Genomic DNA, 14,432 nt, shown 5'->3' with positions numbered 1-14,432 from the left:
CAGATTTAGTCTTCGTTGTGCAGTGGTAAGACACTCGCCTGGCGTTCCGCGAGCGCTATGTCATGGGTTCGTATCCTGGCCGGGGAGGATTTACTGGGCGCAAAAAACAGTAAAATGTGTACTTTGATGAAAAAACGATTCTTCGCGGCAGGGGATCATATTCCAGGGACCTGCCCGAAACGCTACGTGTACTAGTGGCTGTACAAGAATGTAACAACTCAAAAAAAATTATATTATATATATATATATATATATATATATATATATATATATATATATATATATATATATATACAGTATATATATATAAATAAATATTTGGAATATATTTTATATGAGAGTAAAGGAGTACAATGTTTCAAGTCAATCTGTCACTTACCATTAAGTACTGTTTCACCACAAATGTAGAGGTCTTATCCAACTTGTTAAAGATCTCCCTCACTACTTGCTCCTGAGGATACAATTTAATAATTAGTGAAAGTTACAGTACTTTTAATTGTAATATTTATTATCATTATTTTTTCTTGGGCCTCTGCCGGACATTTCCTTTCATCCCCTTCTCTTATGTACTCTCACTATTTATCTTAATAAGACTAATAATAATGATAATAATAATAATAATAATAATAATAATAATAATAATAATAATAATAATAATAATAATAATAACAATAATAATTTTATTTGCAAGAAGGTACAATGGGTTTGTGAGATTACATCAGATAGGTATTTTTACATTCTTGCAAAACCACTAACACATATAGCATTTTGGGCAGGTCCATAATCTAACATATCAGGTTAGATGAAAAGGTAAATTGTAGTAAAATTTTATATCAACATATAACTACAATATCACCTCTGAAATGTCAAAGGTGATTACAATGGTGAAGATATACAGTATGTCTTAAGTATTAATACTGGGGAAATGTGTAGCATAAGATACAGTGCGAGTTTGAAGCATAAGTTAGGAAACTATGTGGATGAAATTTGGTATTTTTCTGTTTTACTTTTGAATATGGCATACGTTGGACAATTTTTTAATTCATCAGGAAATGAGTTCTATAGATTGGGTCCTTTTAATTGCATGGAGTGTTTGCACAGATTTAGTTTGACACTGGGGATATCAAAGAGATATATATTTCTGGTGTGGTGCTCATGGTTCTATTACACCTATGTAGGAAAAGTTTCAGATCAAGATTAACATTTAGAAACCAGGACCTACATTCAGGAAGCTCTGTGTATTTCTTCGTAAGTGGGTTTGCTACGAAGGTTGTTAAGTGTGCCCTAAGAAGATGCTTAGGTGCAATTCAATAACGTCCACTTAGGAAGAAATTTGTTGGTTCACCTGCGTGCCGATAGAGGTCACTACTGTGTTTTGTTTGGCCAATCAGAGAGCAGCAACATTCTTCATATTGAAGATTTAGCGCTGGCTTATCGGAGCTCTACTGCCTCCTATTTACGTCGAATTTTCTTATAAAATTAGTATATTTCGAAGTAAAACAATGTTTTTCAACTTCTACAGCCAGCACCGACATTGTAGTAAACAAATATGTTACATTTGTTGTTTACCTACGTAATTCTAAGAGATACTGTGTAGCTGTCCCTGTTGCTCGGAAGATGCGCTGACAATTATTGTATATATTTACTGAATTTACCCAATGGCCACTAACTATCTAGTGGCCTCGAAGAGGACAGAAAGCCAGCGGCTTGTTAAAGGGCCCGCCAATTGTCTTAATGATATTTTTTAACTGGAATTTGGCATTTACGGCTTCAGCGGGTAGGCGGTTCCATGGGTTTATAGCCCTCTTGGTGGAAAAAAACATCTGTTTTCAGTCCTACTTGAGAGAACATACTCTCCAACACTATATCTGTGATTGCCCTGTTATCAGTGACTTCATACCAAATGGTATGAGGTATTTTGAGCTCTGTAATTACTTCATACACTCAGGAATATTGGAAGAAATTCTTGTGCTGCACCCAGATTTTGCCAGTGGAGGCTAATAGATCAGCATTAAGTATTTTGTTCTCTCCTAATTCCATATATGACTGGCCATCCTGTGAGGTGAGGATGTTGGATGAGCTTGTAGCTGGTTTTTGATCTACACTGTGTGCTCCTTTATACAGAATAGGGAAGCAGCACATTGCTGTGTATACCTAAACATGTTTAAAAATACATTGTTTGAGAGGAGTCTTGTAGAAACTGGTAAGAGTAATTATAATATAATGTTTCCATGATTCAGTGCTTACCTCTTGTGAAAATCGCAAAGAGTTGTTTAGTCAGAGTTGATTTGTTTTTTGTATTGAGGCTGGTATTTTCTAAATTGATTCCATGTACAGTATGTCTAACCATCCTGTGAGATGGGAGTATTAGATAAACTTATAGCTAGTTTTTTATCTACACTGTGTAATATTCCATATAGAATAGGGTAGCAGCACATTGCTGTGTATACCTAATCTTCTTAATAAAAAAAATCAGTAATACAGATTTTAAATTATAGTTTGTATTACTACAAATACAGTACTGTATTATCCTTATTAAATCATGTTGACCATGGATCATTAAGATCTCATGTTGATATGTAATAGTCATATTTCTTTTGAACTGCTAATCCATGCTAATCATTCATTAAATTGTGCATTATGTCTCAATTTTTCACTTCCTTGGATATACTGTACAGTACAAAAAGATAGGATAAAAATAAACCAGTAATATTTCTTTCATTATATTTTTCATTTAAATAACTGTATCAATATTTTTACAGCTGACAGGATTTGTTTTACCATACAGGTGCATTATTTGTTAAAAAAAAATTTGGTTTATTGTTACACACAATGGTGCTACATAGCCTTCCCAGCTTGGTGCCTTCTTTTAATACTTACTGATTAAAAAATAAATAATAAATACATTTTATTCAGGAAAAGTACATACAGTTGATTTACAAACATAATGTTGGATTTATAGACAGAGCTAGTACATACAATACCTAAAGCCACTAATACTCATAGCATTTCAGGCAAGGTGTGGGGGAAAAAACACAGACTAAAACTTAATAGTAATTGGGATTAGGTATAAATTGTGTTGAAAGAAGGAATAAAAAATACAAAAAGGGGGGTTAACATAGCATAAATCAGCAATTGCACATGTTGGTGAACAGCATTGTTTAAAAAATAGCAAGACATGGGTTGACATTTAGGAGGTAAGTTAGGTTACATGGAGTTATTTAGGCAGTACTTGCTTTAACTCTTAAACTGGTTGAGAGAGATACAGTACAGCCTTTGACATGATTCGGGAGGTCATTCCACATTCTGGGTCCCTTGATTTGTAGAGCACTTCTAGTTTGGTTACACACAGCCAAATTGTGTAACAGAAAGAGGTCTTGGACACAAATTTGTTCCATGCTAAATGTAGAGGAATCAGCTGAGTATTCCTCAAATAAAATAAGTTGCCTCAGCTTATAAAGTAAATAAAATAAGCATTTCTCAAGTAAGTAGCTGCCTCACCTCACTGCCTTACTGCTACATAGCCTTCCCGGCATGGTGCCTTCTTTTGATAATTACTTGTTCCACACCCAAATTGTATAACAGGAAGAGGTCTTGGACCCCTACTTCCCTCTCTCTTTTTTAATAGTCTATATAGTCATAGTTATAGCTTTAAGTATTCAATGCATAAAGTTTTTGACAATTTTACCCTTCTCCTTACCTAACATCATTTGTGTAGCATATTTTTATTTTATGTCTCACCCAGATTTAATTTCAAAATAAAACCAAACTAAATAAATTAGAAATGGGTATGTATAGCTAAGGTACACCCTTACTACTAGATGAACAGGGGCATTTGGTGATAGTAAATGATCCCATCAGGCAGGGTTCATCACCTTCTCTCATATTTCATGTTCACCAGTGTTTATTTACTTAATAACTACGGGTATAATATCTTGCTATTATAAAACTAATTCTGCTATCATAAAAGACATATTACTTTAAGTTTCAAGCAGAGAATGCATATATAACTAACACGAAGGACTCCTCTTCACTAGATTCAATTTTTATAATCTTTTGTTTATGTTCCAAAACCTTAAAATCGATCCCAGTGTTATGTAGTAGAGAAAAATTGAGTTATATCCAGTTTACGTAAAGCTACGAGTGGTCGAAACCACACTTAGATCCCGGAATGAACTTACGAAGGCTTTTCCACTTAGTGTAGCTACCTGAATACCGCCGTAGCCGCCACGAAGGCGCTAAGAAGGAAAACGTTCGTAGCTAAGAAGAAAAACCTTCGTAAGTACCATCCTGAATCCGGCCCCAGGTTTTGTACATGTAAATAGCACATGAGAATGTGTGGAGTGAGTGATGTTTAGCATGTTAAGGAACTTTAACAAAGGGACTGTATGTTGTCTGAAGACAGAGTTTGTTATATTACTGATAGCATTTTTTTTTTTTTGCAGGGATATTCCTGTACGGGCCCTAAGCCTCTGGCTGGCCCACTAGTCAGATTTTTGCTGAGTGGTGATGGTCTTGAGGTAATTTGCAGTGGTTGAATCCTATGCACAAATACTGTATGTAATAATAATAATAATAATAATAATAATAATAATAATAATAATAATTAATTATTAGGACGTAGGGACGTCCTAATTATTAGAGGACGTTAATAATAACGTCCTCTAATTACCCAACACAAAGCCGCTATTAGAACAATATCCAACTCTGGCCCCAGACATCACTCGGTACCCCTACTCAAATCTCTTAATATGTTAGATATTAAGTCACTGCACATTCTCTCATGTGTATTATACATATATAAAACGCTAAACTATAATGCCAATCCTGATCTTAAAAGCTTCATAGAAGGTTGTAACAGAACCCATGAGCACCACACCAGAAATAAATACAGTTTTGATATTCCTAGAGTACGTCTTAATCAAACTAGAAATGCTCTGCAAATCAAGGGGCCCAGAATGTGGAATGACCTTCCCAACCATGTTAAAGACTGTACCTCTCTCAACCAGTTTAAGATAAAAACTAAACACTACCTAATAAATTCCCTGTAATCTACCTCACTCCTCTATTGTCAACCCATGTCTGTTATTTTCTTTTTTTTTTTCTTTTTTTTAATCAACACTGTTTGTCAACCTATTGTATTTGTGCTGCTTTTTCAGTCATGTTCCCCCTTTTTTTTTATCTTTATTTGTATTTGTTCTCAACATCTTTTATTCTTTATGCTCAATTAGTATTAAGTTCTAGATATTAATGTTTTTTCTTGCCCGAAACGCATTGCGTAATAGTGGCTTTAGGCATTGTATGTACTAGCTCTATCTATATATCAATCCATTAATGTAACATCACTTGTATGTATATACCTTACCTGAATAAACATCTGAATCTGAATCTGAATCTAATTTTTATTTAGGCAAAGGTACATACATAAAGAGATTTTACAAAGTTTGTTGGCTTTATAGATAGAGCTAGTACATACAATGCCTAAAGCCACTATTACGCAAAGCGTTTCGGGCAGGAAAAAACACTACTGACTAAAGCTTAAAACTAATGGGTAAAAACAAAAAAATGCGTTGAGTACAAATAAAAATAGAGGTAAAAGAGGGGGGAACATTGTTGAGAAAACAGCACAAATACAATTACAAATTGTAAGATAGGGACAATTGTTTAATTGTAAGATAGGGACAGATTAGTGTGCATTATAATGAGAGGAGAGCAGAGTGGGAAATATAATATCTGATGTTTGAGAGTATATCGACCATTATTGAAACTTTTTTTTGGCTATGTGTTGTATGCGGGTGCTGAAGTTCAGTCTGTTGTCTATGTATAGGAACTTTCACTAATTTTTATTGCTAATGTTAACATTTTCTGTCTAACATTTTTAACATTGTCTAACTAGTATTACTATCAAATAAAACCTAATAGGGGTTTTCTATGTTTAGTGTAAGTTTGTTGGTTTACATCTATGAGCAGACTTTTTTTTTAAATTCATTACTTACAATATTATTTAGTCTGTGGGGGTTGGGGAGATGAAGGGAGTATTGTCAGCAAATAGTATAGGTTTAAGAATGTTAGAAACATTTGGCAAATCATTGATGTATATAAAAAACAGGAGAGGTCCTTAGATGCTGCCCTGTGGCACTCCTATTGTTAATGGTAGAGTGGGGAAGGTTATGTTAGTGATGGCTACACATTATGTCTGTCACTGAGATAAGAACACATATAGTCCAGAGCAAGGCCTCAGATACCATAGTGGTGAAGTTAAGTAAGAAGCAGGTATGGTTTACAATATCAAAAGTCTTTCTCAGGTCTATGAAGAGGTCAATTAGGAACTCATTTTTGTCAAGGCCTGTGTAAATTATATTAAGCAGACTAATACTGGCATTATTGGTACACTTTTGGGAACAGAAGTCAAACTGGCAGGCACTTAGTATGTTGAGTTTTATAAGATAGAGCTGTTTGTAATTAATGTTTTCAATTTTTTTTAAAGTATAGGTAGATTTGATATTGGTCTGTAATTGTTTATGACAGCTATCTTGCCTCCTTTATGAATTAGCATTACTCTTGTTTTTTTAAGGATACGTATCAGAAAAAGTATGACACTCTTGAGATTTGTTGAATAGCAGAGCTATGAGTAATGAAAGAGCAGGGGCAGTATTCTTATATAATTGTAATCTTCTGTTTATTTAGTTAAAATTCCTTCTGCTGTTCTGTTGCATTTTCTGCTGTCTCATCCATCATGTAATTGTTATCGTTCTCCTTTTATTTCCCCTTTTTCAATTCAATTTATGCATTTGATATCAATTAGTATTAAGTTTTAGTCCAAGTTTTTTCCCACAACTTGCCTGAAACACTATGTATTATTAGTGACTTCAGGCATTGTATGTACTGTACTAGCTCTATCTATAAATCCAACATTACATTTGTAACTACAAATATTCATTTTCAATGTATGTACCTTTACCTAAATAAACATCTTATCTTATATACCAAAGATGGTATTTCACTAATGTTCCCAGCTTTGGTTTAAAATGATTGATTTATGAATATAATGTTTGTCGAGCTGACTGGTTAACCCCTAAATGTCAACCCATGTCTTGCTATTTTCAAACAATACTGTTTGTTGACCAACTTGTTTAATTGCTGATTTCTGCCATGTCCCCCCCCCCCCCTTTCATCATAATTTACTTTAATCTCAATTAATATTAAGTTTTAGTCTAAAGTTTTTTTTTACCCACACCTTGCCCAAAATGCTATGCATATTAGTCGTTTTAGGTATTGTATGTACAGTACTAGCTCTATCTATAAATCCAACATTATGTTTGTAACTCATCTTCTATGTATGTACTTTTACCTGATAAAACATTTGAATTTGAAACCATTTGATAGTGATTGGGTGTTCTGTCAGTAATTATACCAGAGACAAGGGGGCTGTTATATTAGTTCATGTGTGATCCAAGGATGTAGCAGATATTTGAGTAATTTGTGTGGGCTTGGTGATTCTGGGGATTAGCATACAGGAGTTCATGCTGTTGAGGAAGTAGTCGACTTGGGATAATTTTGTTGATAAAGGTCAATGATGAAGTCGCTTTCTAGGATGATGTGATTTTTGTTGAGTTTTTGTTAATGATTAGATTCCTTATATTATCTGATAATGATAATAGATAATATCTATTATCTATTAGTATTGAGAAATCTATAAATATCTCCAATAGTTATTGATGATTTAAGGGATTTGACCGAGAATTAAGCAAAGGTATATTCACAGTACTAGTTGTCTCTGTTGCTAATAACACTAGTGCAAGTGAAGTTATCTTGATAATAGATAGCTATACAACCACCTTTTTTTCAGGCCTAAAGTTGTGAATGGGTTTATATCTGGCTAAGTTGTATAGTTGGGTATGGTATTTACTTAGTCATGTTACTCCTAAAATAATGAAAGATAATTTAGTATTTAGTGCTTCAAGTACCACATTGATGTCATCAAAATGTTTACCAAGAGACCTGATATTTTGATTGAATACTAATAGTCTTGTGTTATTTTGGAGTTATTTTTTTTTTTGCAAGATTTGTTCTGTAGTAACTTAAATAGTGATGATCACTGTGCTGGTTATTGTTGATATGTGATAGTAGATTTAGTTGGGGCCAATGGTAGTTTGCATGGAGTAAGAATGCAGAAGATTTTAAGGATATTCTGATTAGAATATGGGTGACGGGGTTGACAGTAAATTACAATACAAATTACAATAAAAATTCAAATTAAAAAATAATCAGTGAGATAAAAGTGGAATATAAAAATGAAGGCATATGATTAGTAAAAAATTAACTTTTTATTTATATAGCCAGAGTACATTGGAGCAAGGGAGTATGGAGAGGCAAGGTTACCTAGGTTACCCAGCCTGCACTAGGTAACAAGGGGTTATCTAGTGCAGAGGTAACCCCTAACTAAGCGTTACCTAGTTATCTTCTTTTTTTCTTCCCTGCTCCCTACAAATCAAACCCTTTCTTTCATTCCTGTACTTCCTAATCCATTCCTATTTCTCTTTCACCATACCTTTTCCTTTCCCCACTCCCTTCTGTTTCTCGCAAAGTCTTTAAACTCTTTTTCCCACTTCTTACTCTGTAAACTGCCAAATCTGGACTACTTTATCCAAGCATGGAGACCTGACTTCCAAAAGGACATACAGGAACTGCTTTAGAAAATATTAAATGCAAAACAATGAAAATCATCTTAACACTAAGACAATTTTCATACCAGGAAAGACTGAGGGCCCCAGGACTAACAACACCACATATCAGACACAACCAGGTCTAGACAGAAAACAGGGCCAGGTGGACCAGTTAGCATGAGCCTACAATTTTGAGGGGGGCCTACTTGAATACAATTGCTTGCTATACCATTTTATAAATCATTCTAGTTCATTTATTTTGTTCTGTTTCCTACAAATATATCACATACATTACAAGTACTGGTGCTGGTTATTGTAATACTGTATGTGATAGTAGATTTAGCTTTACATTTAGTAGAATAACCAGTATACAGTATACTCATTCATAAATCATACATGTTTTGCACTGATTACAAAAACACTTAATGAGCAGTTTGAAATTGGGTCTGCATTTCCCATTTGGCCTGGTCTATCACCAGCTTTATGTGGCTCTGACACAATATGGCTCATATCAATGCCCTAGCATCATTGAGACACTTGAAATACTATATTGAACAATTTTGAAAATATTATAAATATATATAAATAAATTTTTATTCAGGAAAAGAACATACATAGTTGATTTACAAACATAATGTTGGATTTATAGAGCTAGTACATACAATACCTAAAGCCACTAATACGCATAGCGTTTCGAGTTTCGGATTGTTCACTATAATATTAATCTAGCCCTCATTAAAAGGTCCATTGTAACTCACACAAGGGACAATGGCTTTAAAGTTAGAGACAATAAATTAACCATGTTATTATTGTGATTAATATATTTGATATAATTATTATTATTATTAATTGTTATTACTGAATATTTTAAAATTAATTTTCATTAACCATTATTATCTAAACTTAATATTAATGTAATAAATAATATCATTACAATATAATCTTTATACTGTAAATAAAAATATATTTGTTGATCCTACAGGTATGCAAGACAGAGAGATATATAGATATAGAGATAGAGATATTCATATATAGATATAGAGATAGAGATATTCATATATAGATATAGAGATAGAGATAGAGATATTCATATATAGATATAGAGATATTCATATATAGATATAGAGATAGAGATATTCATATATAGATATAGAGATAGAGATATTCATATATACCTCTATCTCACATATCTCTCACATATATATCACATATAGTGTCTCCCCATGCCCTGATGCCACCCATAGCTTTGCTGTTCAATAAATTCCTAGAGTGTCACACTTTCCCTGATATCGTTAAAAAAGCAAGAGAAACACCTAATTCATAAAGGAAGCAATCCAGCAGACATAAACCATTACAGACCCATATCAACTCTACCTATATTATCAAAAATATTTGAAAAAATTATTTACAAACAGCTCTACTCCTATCTAGTAAAATTCAACATACCAAGTCCCTGCCAGTTTGGCTTCCGCTCCTAAAAAGATTACTAACGATGGAATTGTTAGTCTGCTTGACCTAAACTACTCAGCCCTTGACAAAAATGAGTTTCCAATTGAATTCCTCATTGACCTAAGAAAGGCCTTTGATACTGTTAACCATAACTACCTCTTACTTAGACTCCACTATTATGGAATCCGAGGCCTTGCCATGAACAATATCCAATCCAATCTTAGTGACAGACACCAATATGTAGCCATCAATGACATAACCTCTCCCACTCTATCATTAACCATAAGGGATACAACAGGGCAGCTTCCTAGATCCTCTCCTATTTCTTATATACATCAATGACCTGACTAATGTCTCCAACATTCTTACACCTATATTATTTGCTGATGATACTACTCATTTACTCAGACCCAAATCCCCACACACTAAATAATGTTGTAAACAATGAACTAAAAAAAGTTCACCTATGGATGTCAACAAACTCACTCTAAACATAGAAAAAACCTACTACATCTTGTTTGGAAGCAAATCAACAAATACAATTTAGCTCCTGATAGACAATGTTAACATCAGCAATGAAAATGATGGAAAGTTCCTGGGCCTATACTTAGACAAGTGACTCGACTTCAGCACCCCACATACAACACATAACCAAGAAAGTCTCAAAAAAAGTTGGTATACTCTCTAAAATCAGATATTATATTCTAAACTCTGTTCTCCTCTCACTATACTATGTGCTAATCTATCCTTATCTTACTTGTGGTATCTGTGCATGGGGATCAACCTCTGCAAACTACCTCAAGCCCATCATCACCTAGCAAAAATTTGCTATCAGAACAATAACAAACTCGGCTTTCAGACAACACTCAGCCGCCTGTTTAAATCCCTAAACCTGCTAAACATAACCTCACTCCACACCTTCTCTTGTGCCAATTACATTTACAAAACCCTTTTCTTAAGTGCAAACCCTGTTCTGAAACTCTTCTTAGACAGATGTAATAGAACACATAATCACCACACCAGAAATACAGTAAATATAACTTTGATATCCCCAGAGTCAAACTTAGTCTGTTTAAATACTCTATGCAAATAAAGGGACCTGGTATATGGAACTCTCTCCCTAACGAACTGACAAGCTGTCAAAATTTTGCCTTATTCAAGAATAAAACCAAAAAGTACCTAATTTCATCTTCATAGTTTCCTACCCAGTGCTTGAACCTCACACTTTATCTAGTGCTACCCAATTCCCCAATGTATGTACCTATGCCATACAACTTCACCATTGTAATCATTGCTGTTATCTTTTATCTTGTTATACACATAGTTTGCTACATAATACCCTGCAATAACCCTCAAATTATGCTAAAATGTACCTGTAGACAACCCTTAAATTTACTTTAATGTGCCTACTTTTTTTTTTATCATTACATTTCTTATACAATGTATTTTTTGTACTCTCTTACAATATATTTTTTATTCTTTCTTACAATGTACCTGTAAACAATTTTTTTTTAATTTTGCTAGAAATTACCGTCTTAAAATTATATGTTAGATTAAGGATCTGCCCATGCTAGTGGCTTTACAAGAATGTAAAACATCAAGTGTCTGTACTCTCATAAACCCAATGTACCTTCTTGTATATCATCACCATCATCTTTTGCCCGGTCGTGATGGTCGAGCGGTTAAGGTCTCCTGTACACCAGTTGCATAGTGCTCCTGGCAATATGGGTTCGATTCACTTCTGGGGTGTGGAGTTTTCAGTCGCATATAAGCCTGGGGACCATTCAGGCTTGTTCACATTTGTGTTGCTCATGTGGCCCCAAAAAATGAGGTGATTTGATAAAATACCATGCCCAAGATTACTATCAGAGCGCCAGCGAGTTAATGGGGAAATAGCCTCGGCTACCATCATCTTTTGTCTGGTCGTGATGGTCGAGCAGTTAAGGTCTCCTGTACACCAGTTGCATAGTGCTCCTGGCAGTATGGGTTAGAGTCACTTCTGGGGTGTGGTGTTTTCAGTTGCATATACGCCTGGGACCATTCAGGCTTGTTTGCATGATATAAATATGTAGATATATATATATGTTGTACCTAGTAGCAAGAATGCACTTCTCAGCCTACTATGCAACACCCGATTTGCCTAATAGGCCAAGTGAATTTCTTTATTTTCAATAAATTGTTTCCAATTGCATTTTTTGAATTATTATTATATTATATCAGGAACATAAATTGTTGACTTAGTTATGTTAGTTTAGGTTAGGTTTAGATAGGGTAGGTTAGGTAGAGTTGGGTTAGGTTCAGTCATATATCTCTGTTAGTTTAGACTCAAATTAAAAAAAAATGAACTCATACATAATAAAATTGATAGATTTATCATTTCATAAGAAAAAACAAGGAAAAATATATTTCTGCGGATTGGAAGAAAACGCTCACAGAGTGGGACTTAATTTATTTTTATAATAATAAATAATAATTAATTATTTATTAAATACAAATAATTAATTAATAATCATAAGTGATTAAGTAATTGACAATCCTTAAATGAAGAAGCATACTAGCTCATTATGACGAATAAATAGATAATTAAAGTGGATAATTAATTATGGACACTAATAATGATTAGTGAATAACCATAAACTATTATACTGAAATAATATTAATGGATAGCCGTTATAATGATGATTAAATCAAATACAGTGAAGTGACATCTCTAATTAGTTTTGGGGGTTCAGTTTGGGGGTTCCGTCGGAGCACCCCCAATCCCGTGAGGGCCAGCGGCGCGGAACCCCCACCCCGAAGGGCAAGCGGAAGCTGGCTGCTCTAAGTAGGAACATGACTTCTCGCTATCGTGGCCGTAAGCGTGCCCATATGCATTCGCGCGCGCTACTTAGTTGGTTAGACACAAAATCATGGTAATACGTTTTCGTTCCCTGCAGAACTTCACCGCTTTTGGGAAAAGCAGTGACTATAAATTCATAAAACTTGGCTTCTTAGGCAACTTGATCCTTGTATAATAGGCTAAATAGTGCATAGTGGCTACTAGGTACAATATATATATATATATATATATATATATATATATATATATATATATATATATATATAATGTCGTACCTAATAGCCAGAACGCACTTTTCAGCCTACTATGCAGGGCCCGATTTGCCTAATAAGCCAAGTTTTCCTGAATTAATATATTTTCTCTATTTTTTTTCTTATGAAATGATATAGCTACTCATTTCATTATGTATGAGGTCAATTTTTTTTTAATGGGGTTAAAATTAACGTAGATATATGACCGAACCTAACCAACCCTATCTAACCTAACCTAACCTATCTTTTTAGGTTAGGTTAGGTTAGGTAGCCGAAAAAGTTAGGTTAGGTTAGGTTAGGTAGGTTAGGTAGTCGAAAAACAATTAATTCATGAAAACTTGGCTTATTAGGCAAATCGCGCCTTGTATAGTAGGCTGAGAAGTGCGTTCTGGCTACTAGGTACGACATATATATATATTTATTTATGTCGTACCTAGTAGCCAGAATGCACTGCTCAGCCTACTATGCAAGGCCCGATTTGCCTAATAAGCGAAGTTTTCCAGAATTATTATATTTTCTCTAATTTTTTTCTTATGAAATGATAAAGCTACCCATTTCATTATGTATGAGGTCAATTTTTTTATTCGAGTTAAAATTAACGTAGATATATGACCGAACCTAACCAACCCTACCTAACCTAACCAAACCTATCTTTATAGGTTAGGTTAGGTAGCCGAAAAAGTTAGGTTAGGTACGTTAGGTAGTCAAAAAACAATTAATTCATAAAAACTAGGCTTATTAGGCAAATCTGACCTTTCATAGTAGGCTGAGAAGTGCGTTCTGGCTACTAGGCACGACATATATATATATATTATACAACCTTAGAACACTTTCCCACCAGGAGATTCGAACCATAGCCAGCACAGAAGCCTTACAGCAACTGGCATAACTGGTAAGCCTTTAACCCACTACACCACAGCTCAGACCCTTAAAAGAGATGGTTATTTCGGAGTATATATATATAATATATATATATATACAGGCATACCTCAGAATACGAGTTTAATCCGTTCCTGGAGACGCCTCGCCTTCCGAAAACTCGCATTCCGAAGTTAATTTCCTCATAAGAAATAAAGGGAAATGAATTAATCCGTTCCTGACTACCCCAAAAACCCCACATCAAAATAAATTTTTATACCTAATTTACCTAATTCATCTAAATAAACCTACAAAACTGTGTTCCAGTTATTACTTACCTTGCTGTCGAGTGCTGTAGGCGTATGGAAG

At 34.2% G+C, this 14,432-nt stretch overlaps 1 protein-coding gene across 2 annotated transcripts in view; it reads right to left on the bottom strand.

Annotated features, from left to right (window-relative positions):
• The window catches only part of LOC123757613 (uncharacterized), a 159,940-nt gene that overhangs the window by 138,247 nt on the left and 7,261 nt on the right, over window positions 1–14,432 (bottom strand). For both annotated transcript variants that reach the window (XM_045741423.2, XM_045741422.2), the window contains exon 2: window positions 380–451. In XM_045741423.2, coding sequence (XP_045597379.1) covers window positions 380–451 — 72 coding nt within the window. The remainder of the gene's footprint in view (window positions 1–379; window positions 452–14,432) is intronic.

This window comes from Procambarus clarkii, chromosome 19 (assembly GCF_040958095.1).
Source record: "Procambarus clarkii isolate CNS0578487 chromosome 19, FALCON_Pclarkii_2.0, whole genome shotgun sequence".
Lineage (NCBI taxonomy): Eukaryota > Metazoa > Arthropoda > Malacostraca > Decapoda > Cambaridae > Procambarus > Procambarus clarkii.
The sequence above is the reverse complement of the archived record's forward strand: the minus strand, read 5'-3'. Positions and strand labels throughout refer to the sequence as shown.